The sequence below is a fragment of the Cyprinodon variegatus genome, unplaced genomic scaffold (genome assembly GCF_000732505.1).
Source record: "Cyprinodon variegatus isolate N-32 unplaced genomic scaffold, C_variegatus-1.0 Scaffold718, whole genome shotgun sequence".
Lineage (NCBI taxonomy): Eukaryota > Metazoa > Chordata > Actinopteri > Cyprinodontiformes > Cyprinodontidae > Cyprinodon > Cyprinodon variegatus.
The window spans coordinates 189728-210037 of record NW_015151171.1 but is presented as its reverse complement, the minus strand read 5'-3'; the positions used below and the strand labels follow the sequence as shown (position 1 = coordinate 210037).

Below are 20310 nucleotides of genomic sequence, written 5' to 3'. Positions count from 1 at the left end.
CCAAATAAAAGACCCTCTGCAGACTTCATCAGGCTCTTATGCTACCTCAGCTTCTCTAAGGTAATAATATATACAGTATGTAAGATGGAAATCCTATATTTGCATAAGCCTTGACTCAAGTCAAACCTACATAGAGGGGGATTTACTAATATACTCAACAAGGGTAACATGAAATAAGTCAAGTTGTAATTTGCTGGTGAGGAAAAGACCATTGCTAAAAGATTAAGCTGAATATCTCTTTACTGCTGCAGCTCCCATAAATTTAGCAGCTGGTTACCTCTCTGTAGATTTAACTCGACTTGTTACCTTTGTTGGGATTCATGTTTCTGATAGAAATACTAGACAGCTAACAGGTTTCATATTTACCCTACATTTGAACAAAGGAAGTTCCATTGCAAGATTTCACCCTTAGAAAATATTTGCAAAATACGAGCTATGTCCCACTTAGGTCACACTTGAGACAGTAAAGGACCAAAGTAACTGTAAAAAAAGAAAACAGACATAAAAAAGTTAAAGGGTGACGTGATTGCTGGAGGACCAACTGTTAACAGATTGATTACAAAAGCCCATGAAGTGGAACTGCTATTATTGAAAGCTGGTATGGTTAAGAATAATCTTTATCAATTTTGAAAAGGGGTTTGAAACCCTAAAAATATCTAGGTTAAAAATAGAAGATGCTTAACCTTATCCATTAGTTATAGAACCTACTCATATAACAGTTCTATAAGTATAAAATGTAAGTTTTCTTTTTTTTTTTTTTTTTTTTTTTTTTTTTTACTATATCCAAAGAGTCAAATTACTTAAAGCAGAATTCCATATTGGTCAGAATAAAAGTAAACATCTTAAAAAATCAGAAGGTTAGGAGAAGAAAATGGAGAGCAACTTCAGTACATATAATAGCCCATATAGATAATAATTTGGAAAGATAGTCCTCTTACAGGCCAGGCTTTATAAAATGGAACACATCGTTGCACAAGTGCAGATGTTCTTTGAAAACAGGGATTTGGCATCAAATGCTGACACAATCAGATAGAAACCCCCTGAATGTGACACAAAAATACAAACATCACTGAGGTCTAGGAACCAGTAGGAGATGTTTTTTATGGCCCTTTTCTATTATTCTGACCCCAAAGTGGATATAACAAAAGCACAGTAACATTTTTTTCACTATTACTCAGCTAAACTTAGATTAAATCATATTAAATCTTAAGTCCTGTTTGAGAATAGTTTTCAGTAAGACAAACTGTGTATTTAAAGAGTGATCACTCAAGGCAAAAAATAACAGAATATAAGCCCAGATGTGTACTGTAAGCACCTTCAAAGGGCATTAACCAATGTTATAAAATCCATTCAGATTCCTGTAAATCCTGTAAGCATGTGTTATGCTTCCATGGCCTCAATCGTGTGGCATGCCAACCTACCTTATACAGAGGGTATAACAATCCTCTGTAAATTTCACACTGTAAAATGCATAGGCAAAAGGGAACACTTAATTTTTAGAATTGTGCAACTGAATATTGCGCTGTTCGCAATAGTGCATCTTACTTTTTATATTGTATATGAATAGGTAACTTGAACCATGTTAAATATGCATCCACGATGGTGCAGGCAGCATCATCAGTCTGACTGCTGAGCAATTATTTCAATTTTTTGGTGTCGATGCAGTAGATCTGCAGGTTTCCAGGTGAATGAATGCCTTCTCTTTGAAACAAGTACTGCATTCAGATCTGTTCTCATGCAGGAAAGTTTGCAACCTGCGCTTTAGAGACCTAGCATTGTGAAAAAAAGAAGACAACATAAAGGAAAAAAAAATTCTGCAGATTGTTTAACAAAAAATTTAAGCAGTAGTAGGTAGGTTTGTAATTGTTACAAACAATTTTTTGTAGAGAAGAAGAGCAGTCCTATGCAGCTTGCACTTCATAGGGCTGAGCGCCTACTTTTATTCGCCCAGGTCCTTGTGTTGCTTTTAGCAAATTATTTCCAAAAAGTAAAAGCTGGAAAGAGCGAAGCCAGCAAGTTTCAAAAGAAACTAATTAATAATTGAGGGGTCTTTTTACCCCTCTCTATTGATATCACTCATTTGCTTTATTTTTATGTTGTCTTCTTATTGACATGCAAACACAATTTCTTAGTAACCACTGTACAGACAAAAACAAAATACTATAAGATGGGACAACAATAGCGACCGGAAAATGCTAGTTCATATTCCTTAAGTGTTTAAAGAATAGTTAGGACTAGTTAAGGTAACAAGATATGCATGCTGTCCAAAAGTAAAATCTGTGTAAAGCAGCAACAGTAGTTTGACTTTTAAATATTTGGGTAAATAATAATTTAACAGTGGCAGAAGGGGAAATAGGCAAAGCACTAATTCTAAACTTGATAGAACTGAAATTGGGGTAAAAAGACAGGTTTGAGGTCCTCAGCAATGGGAAAGTGATTCTGTTTGTATACCTTATAAACAACATATATCCAACTCCACCCCCCCGCATGGGGCCTGCGCTGTCTTTCTTATCTGTCACCGCGACAACAAATCCAATGATACTTTTGGAGGAGGGCTGTTGCAAAGCAATCTGGGATATACCTGCTCATTTAGTGAGCATGGATACTTTTCAAGGAGCATTATGGGAAATTTAGGGTCCACTACTTTTTCATATACTAGACATTCGGACATTTTACGAGGGTGTAACCACTGTGCTCTAGGCAAGGCAAGGCAAGGCAAATTTATTTGTATAGCACAATTCAGTACAAAGACAATGCAAAGTGCTTTACATGATTAAAATACAGGAAGATAAAACAGAATCAAAGCAAGTAGGAAAAAATAAAAAACAAATAAAATAAAATAAAAAATGCAGAAACAAAAAAAGAATATTAAAAACAGTTGGATTAAAGAAAACATGTTTTTGTTGAACTGTTTAACTAGAACAGTCGAAGGCAATCCTAAACAAATGTGTTTTTAGTCTTGATTTAAAGGAACTCAGGCTTTCCGCACTTTTACAGTTTTCTGGAAGTTTGTTCCAGATAAGTGGAGCATAGGAGCTAAATGCTGCTTCTCCATGTTTAGTTCTGGTTCTAGGTATGCAGAGCAGGCTGGAGCCAGAAGACCTGAGTGGTCTGGAGGGTTGATACACTGATAGCAAGTCTGTGATGTATTTAGGTGCTAAGCCATTCAGAGATTTATAGACTAACAGAAGTATTTTAAAGTCTATTCTCTGAGATACAGGGAGCCAGTGTAAGGACTTTAGAACTAGGGTGATGTGCTCTACTTTCTTAGTCTTAGTGAGGACACGGGCAACAGCGTTCTGGATCAGCTGCAGCTGTCTGATCCACTTTTTAGGCAGACCTGTGAAAACACCGTTGCAGTAATCAATTCGACTAAAAATAAACGCATGGATTAGTTTTTCCAGATCATGCTGAGACATTAGTCCTTTAATCCTGGAAATGTTCTTCAGGTGATAGAAAGCCGACCTTGTAATTGTCTTTAAATGCTTTTGGAGGTTCAAGTCTGAATCCAGCACTACACCTAGACTTCGGGCCTGATCAGTGGTTACTAGCTGAAGCGACTGAAGCTGTGTGCTAACTTTAGATCTCTCCTCTATTGGTCCAAAGATTATTACTTCAGTTTTGTTTTTATTCAGTTGAAGAAAATTATGGCACATCCAGGCATTGATTTCTTCTAAGCATTTCCTCTATATACCGTAGCGCTCTAAACAGTGATTAGGGTGGACGTTCGGACACAGCCCACTTGTTTTAGCTTTTGGTGCACTGCTTGGTTAGGCCGCTTAATAACAAGAACATGCCTAAACCACATTCATTTATTTTTTTTGTTGATCGATTCTTTTATTTTTATTACTTTTTGTTTTGGTGAATTTCTATTTCTCACTGATTACTTCTACAAAATTGGACCGTTCGAAATAATCTGAATTGCATTGCTTATCTGATGAATGCAGTTGCCCGTCCACCAAGGGAGAACCCATGATTTGGTAGGAGTTCAGTTGTTTCATACCCTTTCTATTTTATTAGACTGTGTCTGTGAAATGAAGCACTTAATGTATTTCTTTATAAACTAACGTTGCTTTAACCCCCCTCCACTTCCGAATACAATTGGCTGCATTTTATTATGAGTATGGGTGTATAACCGAGTGAAGGGGGTGAATTTATCATAAGCTCCATATAACACCATATCTTTCAGATATATATGTATGTATATAAACACATCTATCTTTTAATTTTTACACAACAATGCAGTACTTCATTTTGGTCTATTACACAAAAAGTACTAGTAGCAAAAAATATCGAAAGTGCACAGGATCTGCTTAAATTTTCTGTTAGTTTACCTTCCCTGAAACCTGTTTCCTGTTTGCTGCAGGGACATAAAATACTTTTGCTTTCTAGGTAACCTAGTATTTAAATCCAGCTCACTTTCCACATAAAGAATCAGAAACTTGAGGAGTTTCCAGATCGCTTAACTTTGACAAACAAACTGTTACTGTACACTGAGCTTAACTGTACAATCCCTCAAAAGTTGGATGTGTTTACACAGGCAAACACGTTTTAGTAAAGTGCTGTAACGTGTTGTACATGTCTCATCTAGAATCTTTGAGGCTAGAATGAAGACCTTTAAATGATTTATGGTGTAAACCAGTTTTCACACATTCTTTCTACTACACCACCTTCCTATGGCTACTGGTAAGGCTTGTGTCTCTTTGTTCTTAGCCAATCATAATGCTTCAAGCAGGCGAGCCTTCACAGGACCAATCCCCTGATTTGACGGGTTCCCAGCCTGTGATCATGTGATGGTTTAAGCAATACAAGTCATTTAAAGTGAGAGAGTGCGTAAATGTGTGTGAGTGTGTGTGTGTGTGTTAGATAGGGATAGAGGGAGAGAGGGAGGGTGAGAGAGACAGAGAGAGAGAGGGAGGGAGAGGCATAAGGATAGGCAAAGAGCAAAGTTAGAGTGTCACTGCCAAATGCGCTCAGTTACGCACAGAAACCCACATCCAGGACTGGAGTGCATGGTGTAAAGGAGCTGGTCTAGTTTCCTTGCTTTGACAGGTGAGCTCAATTTGCTTTTAACCAACAATGCATGCTCTCAAATGCAGTAATGAGTAAATAGAACTCCTGGTTATCTCTAAAACATAAGCAAACTCCCTCTATGATCTATAAGTTATCTGTATGATTACAAAAGCAACAAAGAACAATGACAACTATCTGAGCTTTTATTAAGCCCTTAGCTCAACTGAGATTGTGGTTGTACTTGCAGTCTAAGACTGCAGCATTAAATATGCCAGGAATTCAGGTTAAAGTTTACTTTTGCAGTTTAAGGGAACATTCAGCTTTCAAAAGTTTTTGATGTTGTACGGCAGCAGGGTTACTGCAGGACAAATGACTTCAGACTTGCCCAACGTGAGGTGTCGTCTCTCCTCCTAAACTTTTTTTCATTGCATGAGGTATAGCTGCAGCTGCAGACCCCAACCCCCAACCCACCCGCTAGGCCATGTAATACGATGTCACCCATCACATGTGATCCAGTTTTACTAAAGGTGTAAATTATTACAGATTTATTTGAGTAAAGCACTGTTTGGTTGTATCAGGCAACTCAATTAAACATCTGACTGCACTTGCAGCATGTGGAAACTCAGAAGATTTGTCTTTTCTTTGAGAATAGCTTATTTCTTAAAACAGAAGAGAGAGCCCAGTCATTTCAGTTATCCAACGCTTTTTAGGAATTGCTATGGATTTTAGACACATGCTTCAACACTGAGGCAACTCATTCCCTCCTAAGCCATCTGCTGTCTTGTATTTTTAATCCACATAAATCCAGCAGCAGTGGATTGTTCCTGAGCTGCCAATGCATAAAAATAGAAAATAAATCCTTTGTTTATGATTCAATCTCCTGAAATATTATTTATCCTGACATAGAAATGCACTTCTCGGCTAGTCTACAGGATGTCTATAGATTATATATTTCATTCTAATCACATTCTAAACACTTCTGGAATATCTTTTTTTGCTCAGGTTAGGAAAAATTAATGACCACAAGAGGAGATAAATAGGAACTCACTGTTCAACGGACATGTGGCATTAATCTTAAAAGTGTCGAGGAAAGAAGAGTGCCCAACTCCACATGGTCAGCTTGAAGCCTGAACCAGCAGCTGCAAATTCTACGCACACACACGCGTACACGCACTCACTCCCCCAAACACACACATTCCTCTTCCCTCACATGTGGTCGACTTTCCTTTTGAAGTGCCAGGAGTTTGCAAAGCTCTTAAACAAGCAGCAGGTAGTTGACAAGGACAAAAAATGTATAATGATTTTCAGTCTGGTGGTTTACTGTGCATTTAAGGACCCCAAAGGGACTACCGTGTGAACATTAATCATTCAGCTGGGGTCAGTATTACCACAGTCAGTGTTTCTGCAGGGGAAAGAATAACTCAAGCCTAGCTAAAACTAGTATATCTAAACTCCAGTTAAACTGTCAGCTGTTGTCAAATTGGACCCTCAGATGAACTAACATTGTACCTGATATTGGGTGCAACTTAAGTGTTGAAATGTGTGCAGCTCTGATCCTTTTTGGAATCCTTGGTACTGAATCCTAAAAAAACTAATTTTGAATAATTTTATTTTACAGAAAAAGGGAAAAGAAGTCTCATCAACAGCTTGATCATCAGAGCCCAGCAAATTTAGCAGCTATTTATCCGCACAGGAATGGTGGATCACTTGCCACTTGGTGAGGAGACCTTCCTGTATTATTCCTGCTCTCAAGGGTCTGACTACAGTTCCGCCTCTCACCACACCAAGGGTGGTGTTGCACAGGGCATCATGGTGACGGATGCATGCACCTATCAGCACCACCCTTACCAAGGTTTGACGCTCTCTTCCTCACCATGTCTCTCGGAAGATGACCTCAGTGACCCATCAAGCCCTCGTTCCTCCCTCTGCTCCAGCCCTGAGTTCATGCCATCAGCATCACGGAACATCCTCAGCTCTAGCTACGATAGCAGGGACAGCAGGAGTAGTGGGTGTTCCAACTCATCAGTTGAAGACAATCAAGAGAGCCTTTTGGACCTCCTTCTCTCACAGGCCTCAATTACCACCTCATTGAGCTCCAGTAGTGGCAATATTTCCGTATCCTCATCCATTCCCTTCTCATCACCAGCCTCCTCCACCTCATCATCTCCAAAATCTCCTTTTTTGACAATGGGCCCAGCATGGGAGCCCAAGAGGGAACAGCGTCTTGGTGCTCAGCAACAGCTGGCAAAAGAGGAGTGTTTCGAGTTTCCAGTCTTCCTCGATGAGCTCCAGGATCCTGAAGCACTCCTCTTTCAGCCAACTCTAGAGGAGATTGAGGAGTTCTTAGAAGAGAACATGATGGTGGCAATGGAAAATGAAGAGAATGGTAGCGATGAAGAAATGTCACCTCCCATGTCTATATCAGATGACAATGAGCCTGAAGGTTCAGTGACACTCGCAGGAGATCTTAAGTCACCATCACAACACTTAGATCAGACTGTGCCTGTGGCCTCCAATTCAAAGGCCAGGCATGCAGCATGTGCATCAGGTACAGATGGCTTACCAGTGACTGATGGTAATAGATGTGTAGCTACTTCCACTGACACTTGTGTTGATGGGATCAAGCAGGAAGACTGTGGATCGCTGACACCTTTATCAGAAAGTGCTACCACTGCCTCAAGTGTGCCTGTCATTCTCCAAATCCAGCCCATACAGGTCAAACAAGAACCAAATTCCAGTGCTGTATTAGACACTGCCCCTCATCAGTCACAGAAAACCCATTCCCAACCAACTGAGTCCCCATCGTCAATCAAAATTGCCCAGCTCCTGGTCAACATCCAAGGGCAGACATTTGCTTTAGTACCTCAGTTGCTTTCACCTACAACAGCTAACTCTGGCAAACCAGGAATTGCAGCACCGTCCAAATTTGTCCGGATTGCACCGGTGCCCATTGCAGCCAAACCCAATGGGCTCGGGGAAGGGGGATTAGGCCTCGGGGGTTCAGCAACAGGTGTCCTTGGTGGAGGTCAACGATATCAGAAGAGCACAGTGGCAGACCTCATTAAAATGCACAAGTGTTCATTTCCTGGCTGTAATAAGATGTACACCAAGAGCAGCCACCTTAAAGCACATCTAAGAAGACACACAGGGGAGAAGCCCTTTGCATGCACGTGGCCTGGCTGTGGATGGAGGTGAGCCCACAAAAAGTCCATATATTAGAACACATTGATAAACAACCAAAACACATTGAGACAGGGGTATAATTACACTGAAAGATTAATAGGGAATAGGCTTTGTGATGCTTAAATATAATGCCTAGCCACAAATCCTGTCAAGATTGGCAAAGATACCACTCATGCCAAGCTGCACAGCGTTTACCAGCCACTCTGTATGGTAAAGTTTCACGCTGCCCAATTCTATTTGGAACTCCACTAGAAGACACATAGAGCTTTTAGAGCTTGAACTCAAGTAAAGATGCTACAACAATAATCATTTGTTCCATAACTTTATAGTTCTACACTGCTGTATATACAGTAATTAAGGCTATACATGTGGGTCCATATACTGTAGATTGACTCAGCTACATCTGTTGATAACGTGCTACTCAATGATTGATGTTAAAAACAAGCATATCAAAAGTGCCCTATTTTGCAAAGTAATATAGATAAGGAATGACAAACTGTTTTCCTGTTCTGCTATCCTTTTTAATGCACTGGCAGTTTGCCATCCTTCTCAGAAAAAAACTCTCCCATGCAGGGTGGATAGAATAAAAAACATATTGTTTCAAACTGAAAAAATTTTATAATAGTAACAACTCCATTTAAATCAGGAGGGTAATTTAAGAAGGAATTGGACTGGACTGTTCATTTATGATTACAGTTTGTTCTTTTCTGCAAGCTGTGTCTGTCCCCTGCTATCAGTGTGTTTTTGAACCATGGTAAAGTTCTAGATTAGATAGGGGCACCTTTGAAGTCATCCATATGCAGACTTTGTCCCCTGTTAGTTATTCCACCTGTTTGCTCACTGTCCACTACCACTAAACACACATTTTTGCAACGAAAAGACTAATTTTTTAAGAAGATAAGTGTATGTTTTGTGCATGACATAACTTTTTAACACATTTGCAAACTCATACTTGCCACAATCTGGTTCTAAATGGTTTTCTTTGAGTTAATCAATGCCTCAATTCATGTACTGTAAAGATAAACATCTTGTTTTTAGCTCTTTGGGTTAAATACAGATGGCAACTTCTGACCTGCCAGTCAATTCATTCAACCTCTAAAGCTGCACTTATGGCTCAAGGTTGTGTATCAGCAACACTACTGGCAGGGCTGAGTTCAGGCAAAAGTAATTATTTTGGTTATCATATCAATTGATATGTTCAGAGTTAAGAAAATTTTTAAAAAGAGCAAAAGGTAAAGCTAACATTCATGTGTTTCTCTATCTGTGGCTCAGCTTGGGCAAGTCCATAAAAAGGTTTCTTGGATTCCTAAAATCTGAATGTTAAGGATGTCAAAAGACAAATGCACTGCAATAAAATTAAAAAGCATGTGCAAATGGTTTTCGTGTAGAAATATTGTTTAAATAGACAGTTTTGACAGTTACACCCTCAAACCTAAATGGATTTTCCTGAGATATTATCTCAAATTTAATAGACTATAGAACAATGGTAAAAGGTTCACCAAAATATGTTCTATTAAATTTAAAGGTGCATAAGCAAATTCTGACCACAAGGTGTGCTGTTGAGCATTCTGTGGACCAAAACAACAATACATTTTAATACAACATTCTCTTATTCTCAGCAACAGGACACAATGGATAACTTGATCATAAAAGTTAATAAAAAATGTATAACAATAATAATAATAGATTCCCCTTTTGAAGTTCAGACAGACTACACTACATTTAGCTTGTAAAATAACATACTACTCTCTATTTTGTATTCATTTGTATTTATTTTGATGTACATTGTGATATTGTTTCACTTGTCTTGAGACAACACTCTCAACTTACTGCCAGTGTAAAGACTCAGCATAATGACACTGAATCAGAACATCTAAGCACCAGCTATCTGTATCAATTTTAGATTATTTGTCAAAAAGAGAAAATGCTGTTCGTGTGTGAGGATCACAGTCGGCTGCTCGCAATCCCACCCCTCTGCTTTAACCAACACCAACTGTGTTAGCCGGGTTACTGGCTACTCGCTTTACGCTTATCAGGTCCATCGCTGGTCAGCCTTCAACAATTAACCCACATGCCTCAACTGTACCATGGAAACATGATGCCTGTGTTCATCCTTGTTTGACCTTTTCCTTAACTGACATCTTTTTAGCAAAAAAAACATTATTTTTCTCCTGTGTTACATTGGCAAGCTCATGCGTGCACGTACAACTTCCTGCTGTGGTAGAAAACATGCTATAGTTACAGCAACAGAGGAAATTGTCCTCTGCTCTGTGGAAGGATGAGTTAAGATGAGCATTTTTATCTGTTAATATCACACATCAGCCAAGTAAAACCCAACGGCATTGTCCCTGATTTTATGAGAGAGACCACACTGCTTGGCTCAGTGAAAAACAAAGCATTTATCTGTAGCAAATAGACTGCTTTAAGCACCTTTATCTCTCCATTAATCCAAGCACACAATGTTTGAATATGAGTAAAGTGATCACATCTGTCAGCATTCCTTTGTTGTGAACCTCCGCCATCTTTTTGTATGAGCATGTGACATTGATGGAACATTCCTGGAGAGAGAAAGCCTTAGTCTATAGTAGTCTCTAGACTATGTCTTGATTTTTTCTATAATTGTATTTGTTAACGATTTTAAGAAATTTTGAATTAATTATAACAAAAATCTTCCAGGACAGTATTGGTACACAGAATAGGCAGGAAGTATTTTGAAGTGATTACATTTTATTTTTTCTGCCTACCAGAGCTGATGAAGCACCTTATGGACTTTGATAATTGTAGTTCTTGCTTGGCCTATTTATGCAGTCTGCAGACTTTAGCTGAGGCAAGATTTTTTTGTTTTTATGACTTAATAAGTTTGGATATCTTTGCTCCATTCATCCTCCACTATGTAACGATAAATTGCTCTGTGTTGGTTTATTAACTAAACCTCCAATCCATCTTCCAATCTGTATGGTTGTTAAATGACAAATGCTAGAGCATATTGTTGCTTGGTCCTGTACAGTACCTTCCTTACATCTTTTCTGACCAGACTAAGTCTTATTCAAGAATAATACATTTCTAAATATTATGGAAAGAAGCATACATCTGTAACCAAAAAAAATATCTCTTTGTGTCCTGGTGGTTGTATACATTTAAACAAATTCAGGTCAATGTGTTTCTAGTGAACAGCAGGGGAACTGTTGTTCACTAAAAATGGCCTCTTGTCAGCGTTTTACGTGACTGCAACAATTTACTGTATCATAAAGTTGTCCCTTCACTGCCAATTTCCTGCTGGAACAGGAAATGAACATAAACTAGTAAGACAGGAACTCTGAGCCTTGTAACTTTAGAGGAGTGTGTTTACCCCCTGTGAAGTAGAGAGAAACGGCATTTCATTGGCTGGCGTCCAACATTTTACTCATTCAAAATATTTGTTATGATGTTTAGCTGTTTCAGTCTGTCTTGCTGTTGGTCATAAACAGATCTGGATGTGTTGATGATCACATGTGAGCACTGGGTTGCATACAGGTGGCAGTATATGTGAGCTCACAGTATTTTCAGTTTCCACCTGCTAGAAGACGCAGTGTTTTATTCTCAGCGGCCAGGCGTCACATCAGAGTTTGATGTAGAAACACGACGGCGTGTGTATACTTGTCAGTTGTCATCTGGGTTCTGGTTTGGTGTGTTTTTGAGCTGATTCATCTAAGATCACAACAACACAACATGAGGTAGTGACAGATTCACTAGACTTTGATTCAGCATTTGATTTATACTCAGATGTAGGGCAACATGCAAAAAAAGGAGGGACCATTTTTCATTAATAAGTCCCTTTGTACACTTATGAATGCCATTCGTTCTGCAAATGCAACCAGATTTACTGCCCCAACTTCGGTGCTGGTTTTATGTTCTTTTAGCTGCAGCGTTTACTTTAAGAACAAGCTGCAACAGATGCCTGCATATGTGTTTCCCACAGCATTCACAACTCTGTGTATGTTGTGTCTTTTAGCAGCCACGCCAAGCTGCCTCCAGTACTTCAACCCACAATTAAAAGTGAAAAACACATTTAGTTGATCAACAGAAGTGCCCTTCATGCATGCAGCCATAAACTCACCGACCTTGGCCCTAAACCCTGAAATTTACAGATAGCAGAAGTAAAAACCTCCACAGTAAAAATATTATTATGTATTATTTTGAACAAAATTTGTAGGAAGATCATACAACTGCATCCACATGATCCCTCCAACTAAAAATCAGAAACATATGAGTCTTTCATATTTACTTAAATCCACCCCCCTGTAAGTGGGTTATACTTGGACTCAGGCCTCATGTTAGTATGTCAAGGGGCTGCACATGGTTTCCCTCATGCCCCTGCTTGAAGTGGGCTCTGTGCTGCTCCAGGGTTTTTATATATGCGTGTATGTTAGCCAAGGGTAAACGTAAACAAATGTGAAGTACGCTATTTACAGATACTGTGCTCTACATACAGAAGCTTTTGATTTTCATCACAGTAAGCTTGTTACATTCACTTACATTCATTATTTTTTTGTCTTAGGTAGAAATCATTTACTTAATCCTTTCCAGTCTGAATAGAATATATAGGGCACAATGAAAAAATATCTGGGGCTGCTCAGTGACGCAGTGGGTAGCACTGTTTCCGTGCAGCAAGAAGGTTCTGGGTTTGATTCCCGGCCCGGGGTCTTTCTGCATGGAGTTTGCATGTTCTCCCCTTGCATGCCTGGGTTCTCTCCAGGTAATCCGGCTTCCTCCCACAGTTTAAAAACATGACTGTTAAGTTAAATGGCTTCTCTAGATTCTCCTTAGGTGTGAGTGTGTGCGTGAATGGTTGTATGTCCTGTTTGTCTCTGTGTTGCCCTGCGATGGACTGGCAACCTCTCCAGGGTGTACCGGTACCTCTCGCCCGTTGACAGCTCACCAGCACCCCTCGCGACCCCAAATGGGACAAGCGTGTCAGCTAATGGATGGATGGATGGAAAAAAATATCTGTTATATCAAGCACAATAATTTAAAGACACGTTACCACCCGAACACCCCATTAAAAAGCATCTTAGTCAAAAATATTTCAAACACGAGCTACGGTTACCATTTTGTGGGTACAATAATGACCATGCATAGATGTCCGAACCCCAGTCGGCCTTGGCAAATGGCCGCTCACACTGAGTCTGGTTCTGCTTGAGGTTTCTTCCTGTTAAAAGGAAGTTTTTCCTCTCCACTGTCGCTACAAGACGCTTAGTGTGAGGGATTACCTTTGAGTCAATGAGTCGATGCAATCAACTGGTTTTCCTTAGATAGAAAACTTTGAATCAATTTGACTGTATGATCTGGTTGAACTATAAAGTGCCTTGAGATGACATGTGTTGCGAAATGGCGCTATATAAATAAACTGAATTGAATTCAATACATTATTAATAGCCTGCAAAATTACAGACACTCTGTCTCTAATTTTCCACGAAGGCTATACTTTTATAATAATACTGAATGTATATTTTATCTATATGTAGTCAAGATACATAAATTCTGAAACTTGCATTGACAATTTAAGGATGCCCTTTGATTTTAGATCAGTAAACCAGAGCAAATAGACAATCTACTCTATGGGATTATGCTCACAGCCAATATGTCCTACAGTTTGTGCTTATAAAAATATGCAAGCAACCACTGGTTAGTCAGTGGTTAACTCTGTGTGGGCAACTTGGAATGCAACACCAGAAGGTAGAAGTAAACATATATGGGACCGGAAGCGCCAACTTTGCATTTGAGATGGAGGACTAAAAAAGAAATGTCGATCATCACAGTGTTCACTGTAAAGTTATAGGTATAATGCTGTCAGAAGTCAATGTCATGATTTGATGGATTGTAAAAGAAAATCATAATATAGACACAGTCCTGCTGTGTTTGGTTTTAAAGAACATCTTGTAACACTCTGCATGTTTTTTGGGTGTGGAAACCAAAATTACAGCAGACAAGAGTGAATAGCTGTGCTCCAACTTCCAGGAACACTTAATCAGTGGAACACAACTCTTTCTTTCATACTTTGATCAGGGGAGGGTTTTATTTATCAGTGCTCAACTAATAATTATGTGAAATGAGCAAAGCATTACCAAAGTAGTTGTTTATACTACTTATACACATTTCTATGTCTTACTGGTCCCTATATAGCTTAAAATTTTTTACGCTAAATCAGGTTTAGTCCATATTTTGTAAGTCGGTGAGACAGTCAGGCTACTAAACTATTACAAACCTCTTTTATGTAGCTACACACTTTATGAAGACACCTATGGAGACTTTTGTCAAAGGCCCACTGTAGCAGGAGTCTGGCACGATCTACATTATGACACAGATGTGACAGGATCATCATGGAAGGATGCTGCTGATGTGTAAAGCAAGCAGGGAAGCTGCAAGACGTGGAAAATGCATTTTTGTAGAGTGCACAAAGAGAAGCTCTATCACATTATTTTCACTTACAAATTTGGATCTACCAGGTCATGGTCCCAATGTGTCACCTATCATTTATTCTTGATAGATTTTGACACTACACTAAAGTAAAACATGAAAGCTGTTGTGCTTTGTCATTTCTACATTATTAGCTATTTGTGAGTCAAAGAAACCAAATAGCTACTTAGTACCTTAAACCAGCTGATCGCATAAAACCTGTGAAATTTCATCCAGTTTTTAGTTTGCCATTTAGACTTGCATGTCTACACTACTTCAGTTTTCAGTTTGGTTTCGTTTTATTTTTTTATTTTTAGTCCCTCTATTAAGAGGGACTAAAAACTGACCCCCTAAATCCAGCCTTTTTTGTTTCTGATGGAATAACCGTTTAGAGAGAGATAAATTCTGTAATAGGAGTTTAAAACAAACTAGTAAAGCTTAGTGGCGCTCCACAAACTAAGCAGAATAAACGTCTGTCTCTGCCTTCTGACCTTGAACTTTGCCTTTTTATGTTTATTCTAGTTATTCATTTAGAAAAACGACAGACTTTAAAGTTTGGCTATTGGTTTATAAAGGAGGTTAGGTCCTAGGCTGAAGTATGTTTTAATGTCATCTATTAAATATGAGTCCTGTCAACCTCTCAAAAACCAAAAAAGGTTTTCATGCTGCTAACTCAGGAACAAACCACCTGAATACCCTGAAATGAACATAATCTTTTTTTTCTTTCTGGAATGAAAACATTGCTGCTTACTCCAACTTTTAGCACAAATACTTACCAATGAGCTGTTTTCCCAATCAGTGAATCTTAAATAAGATTTTCTTCAGGAACTGGAGATTTGAGAGTTATTCCATCTTAACCGTTTAAGTTGCGAATAAGTTATGTCATATAAGAAATTGTGTTTTGCCTAGAATTTGTTAAAATTGTGTTACATCCAGTATAATGTCGGCTGAAGTGTATTTTGGTGTAAAGCTCCAGATCCATGGCTTCCAATCTAGCTTATCTGTCGTGGTGCATTCAAAACATATTTGCGTGGTTGTAATATGAGGAAGTATAGAAAGTCCAATTTGGTCATGCCTTTGGTGTATATACCTCGATTTGAATGGGCCTCGTTTATTGTGTGTTCAACGGAATGAAATGCTCTATATTCCAAAGGGAGTAACTTAGGATGATAAACATTGTTGTTGCTCTGGTGGTAATGTCTGATTTTTCATGTTGATATTGTGCAGCTATTATGTATCTACGACTGATTATGTATGTATTCATGTCTGTTTTTCAATTATTTCCTGAATTAATATAAAAGTGAGTTGAGATGCCACTAGTAGGGGCCAGTCTAAACAGTCAGCATGCAAAGGTGATTAAATATAAATAAGAGTTGACAGAGCATCTGCACAGAGGGAAAAGTCTGGGAACCACTGGCATAGTGGGAGATCACGTGATACTTTTATCTTGTCTTTATTGCAATATCATGCAATAATATGCAGCAGTACTTTTGCATTTTTTTGAGCATCATCATGGATGTAAATTAAATTGCTATTTCCAAACTTTTACATCTATTTGAAGGCTCATTTGGTAATGATGTGAAATACCTGTTGATTGCCGGATTTAGATGATGGGCAATTTGTCAGATGTGTTGGAAAGTGATAATGGACTTTTAATCAAAACATTTTGCACATGTTGCAATGATTGTGAAACGCGAGGCAGATGCATAATCGTTCGATAGCTGCAGCCTCTTGACAATTTGTAGCAGAGTGACCTTGGGTACAATGTTGACCAGTGAATTGTTGGAGAATTAGAGAAACAAGTCAATGTCAAGCAGGGTTAGGTTTTTGAAATGTTTAGGTTCTTCTAGCAACTAGTCGAACATTTGTGTAATGCATGTGTGGAGTGAAAAGAGGCATGGATAACTGTGAGTAATGTTTGTACACTTCTGTAAATAATCACCTCTGTGTCTGCAGCTGGATGCTGCCGTTATGAAACTGATCTGTGTTACAGATTAATTTGATCTTAACAGCTTTATCAACATGTACAGATGCGCATGTAGGTGTAGAGGCACTGCTCTGTCATCTACTTAACCCTTTCACTGTCAGGGCAGCTTCGCTGGAGCCCATAGAGACCATGGCAGATCAGGCCAAGAATAGACCTGGCATGGGTTGACTGGGCCCATCTGTTGGGCTATATACAGGATGTCTCTTTAACTTCAGCGAGAGGTTGCTTGAAAAGTTACTTCTCAGATTACCTCTTCTAAACAGCTTGACATAACTTTTTATCTCATTGGGCTGCATGAAGTTAATGACTTCATTCTTTTTTTTTTTCTTTTTAGGAAAGGCATTGTGCAGGAAACAAAATAATATTTTTTGTCAAATCCAGAGATAAATGAAACATTTTATAAATCTAAATCAAATATCAAACTAAGGTTTGCAAAAATGTTTAATATGTGATGGACCTAATTTAGAATTTCCTTGGTTTCTTTCCCACAGATTCTCCCGGTCTGACGAGCTATCCAGGCACCGCCGCTCCCACTCTGGGGTAAAGCCATATCAGTGCATCGTCTGTGAGAAGAAGTTTGCCCGTAGTGATCACCTGTCGAAACACCTCAAAGTCCATCGCTTTCCCCGAAGCAGCAGGACAGGACGCTCTGTAAACGGACCTCTCTGACCTCCTCTATGACAGAGTGACGCTCAGCAGTAGAGAAGGACTGGAGGGGTGTATGTCTGTGACGAAAGACTATGTAGGACAGTCCAAACTCCCCTACAAGGACTCTGTAAAGGGCTCTATGTGCGTGTGACGCACATTCTTGGTACTGTGATAATTTATTGAGTGACAAAGAGAGGACTGTACAAACTAAACAGGAAACTGTTACTTGATGCAGCAATGTCACAGGTGGAATAAGCTTTTCCTTTAAGCCAATTTTATTCTCGAATCTTTTAGCCAATCGATTTTTAAGGCAATCTTTTTTTTTACTAGGTGAATTTTTTGAACTGAGAATTTATATCAATCCATTTTATATCACCTGGGGATTTACTGCTGTTTTAAATCCAATTTCATACTTATAGATCCAATATATAAATATTCTTAAATCTCATTTCCTAATTACATAATTTTGGAGCCTATGAAAGTAAAAGAAACTACAGATCAGGGTAGTGAGATCATGGTTGAGTTATTTCTCATGGATTTCAAGGAAACAGATGAAAATTCTTTTAGCTTTAAAAATGTTTCTTTGATGCCCCTGAGTCTCGAAAGTTGAAAAAAATACACCATAAATAATGCAATCAAGAACCAAGCTTGGTTTCATGTTGATTTAGTGTTTTCCATCATAGAACAACACACTGTGTAATTAGCACTGGCACAGACAACATTTTCGGTGGTCTGTCCGAGTGGAGAGTCTGTTTGGGTAAAATGTGTTCTTTTACTGCAATCTGAGTCAGTTTTCAGTTGCAATCTATCAGATTAAAATGAGCTACTGTGAGCTAATGATGGATCCAAATTATCCCATGTTTTCTCATCATGCTATCTTGCAATGTCATTCATATTCAAAAATTGTATTTACTTGATGTGACATTTGTGAAATAACAGCAGACTTCCTTTGAATAAGCTGAGGCAATTTTTTTGTTTTACAAAAGGTTTTTCATCCTACCATAGGAAAGGAAATGTGAATGGGGAAATTAATCATCTTCTTGAACTCTCTGCATCAGTCCAATGCGATAACCTACCAAAATTTTCAATGGTCTAACTTAAAGAGAAACTAACATCGCTTGCATTTTAATTTGTGCGCTATTTGTGTATTCACAAACACAGGAGAATGCATCTGGAATTTTTTCTCCCCCTTCAGTGATTAGAGACTGACTCAAAATAGGTTGGGCAATCATGTTTCAGTGCTATGATTTAAGGTGGAATATATATATATATGTAGCAGAGGCAGGAGATACAGAGCCTAAAGCCAAGCCAAAATAAACATGGCAGAAAAGGAGGATGCACACATACAGCAGCTGCTGCTATCACATCTGAAAAAGTAAAAGCAAGAGTGTACATGTGTAAGCTGTCATGGTTTTTCATGGTGTCTGCTGCTATTTAAATTGTTACCATGATTGGCTGAAACCAAACTGTGGCGGGCACTAGAAGGTTGCTCGCCCAAACAGCCTGTACGTTTTTGCTGAAAGTCCCTCCCATTCTGAACAGATTTGATTGAAGCAATCTTAGATTAATACAGAAGCAGCCACAAAATGGCCCTTCTCAGGCAAACGCCAACCAAATGGCAGCCCACTTCCCTGCAACTCCAAGCAATATCCCATCCAACTTCCAGCCACTAGTCTTCTCCTGGGCATGCATTGTTTATACTCTGACTACACACTTTCACTGAATTACAGGGTCTGACCAGGAGATGACGCTTTCTTTAGATCTTAATCGTAATGTCCCAAACAATACATGTATATGCCTAAACACAAAGTTCTGTTTGTTGAGGCCGTAACAATCTGCCTCATCTGCTCTCCACCACAGGTGGTGCGCTGGGTTTGAGAAGGGGCTGTCATTTGTTTACCAGCATCAAACATAGTTTGCTCCTGAGCTATTTCTAGGTGTTGTACCTGTTTTTAAATCCCTCTGGTGAACTCATGATCAAATGGTCAGGTGGCCTGATGCATCATGCTAAGGGAATTAGCATGCCAATGCAGGCAATGTTCATCTGGGACTCAGAAACACACTGAACAAAACTTATTAGAAACAATGTAGAGATTTAACATCTCCTAAATAAAATATTGATTAATGAAATATTTCAAATCACCAAAATAAGCTAAAATGTAGACCTTGGTGTGACTTGATACTCTGAGAAAGTATTCACCTGTTCACACATTGATTGTATGATTTTAATAGATAAGGAAACTATTGCTAAAATAAGCAAAAAAAAATACTTTTCTTTATTAAGTATTTCCTCTTATGCTTATGTCAGGATAATTCTTTAAGAAATTAGAAACCTGAATAAACTGTCTAAAAAAAACTGCTTTCATATCTTAGATTAAAGATTCTACTGGATATTTTTTTTTTTTATTGAAATGGTTCAACTGAAAAAGATAAAAATTCTGCAAAGAAATCCAAACAAAAACTAAAGGTTTCCATTAATGTATCATTCATTTATCTAACCATTTATCAGTTATTGTTTATCTGATTTTGCTTAAACCTGTACAAAATACAACAAAAAAACAAGCTGTTTTGATGCATTTACTGGCTACATAAAAAAATTTAATTTTCTGCATATGACAGAAATTAAAAATAACATTAAGAACGACTCATTCTTCTCTTTTTTGAGTTTGGATCAGGAATCATCAGTGGAAAAATTGAATGATCTTAAACACTAAATATAACTAAACATGCTGTTCATAATGATGGACAGAGACTCTTGCTTTGAAAAGAGTTTGAAATTATCTCAAAATAATGCATGGTAACTTGAAATGGACGAATTTAACTGGAATGGTTTCCTTTTTCTGTCATTAGTTTGTCATGACTGGAAGTTTTTACATTACATAAGTGGTTATATACATATTTCTTTTTGGCAGAATAGAAACAAAAGCTTCCTTGAAGTACTCCCCTCTGTATTGAATGTGCCACAAGTGCCTTTTTTATTGACATCTTCTAATACATTTTTCTCACTTTTCCTGGGGTTTTTTTTTCTCGTGTTTTCATTTTAT

General features: G+C 38.3%; 1 protein-coding gene across 1 annotated transcript; it reads left to right on the top strand.

Annotated features, from left to right (window-relative positions):
- Nucleotides 1-4913: 4913 nt before the first annotated feature.
- LOC107097734 (Krueppel-like factor 15) lies at nt 4914-20030 on the top strand. The gene is made up of 3 exons (XM_015395010.1): nt 4914-5052; nt 6632-8204; nt 17110-20030. Exons 2-3 carry the CDS (start codon nt 6709-6711, stop codon nt 17285-17287), a joined length of 1674 nt encoding a protein of 557 aa, XP_015250496.1. The 5' UTR covers nt 4914-5052; nt 6632-6708; the 3' UTR covers nt 17288-20030.
- Nucleotides 20031-20310: the final 280 nt, after the last annotated feature.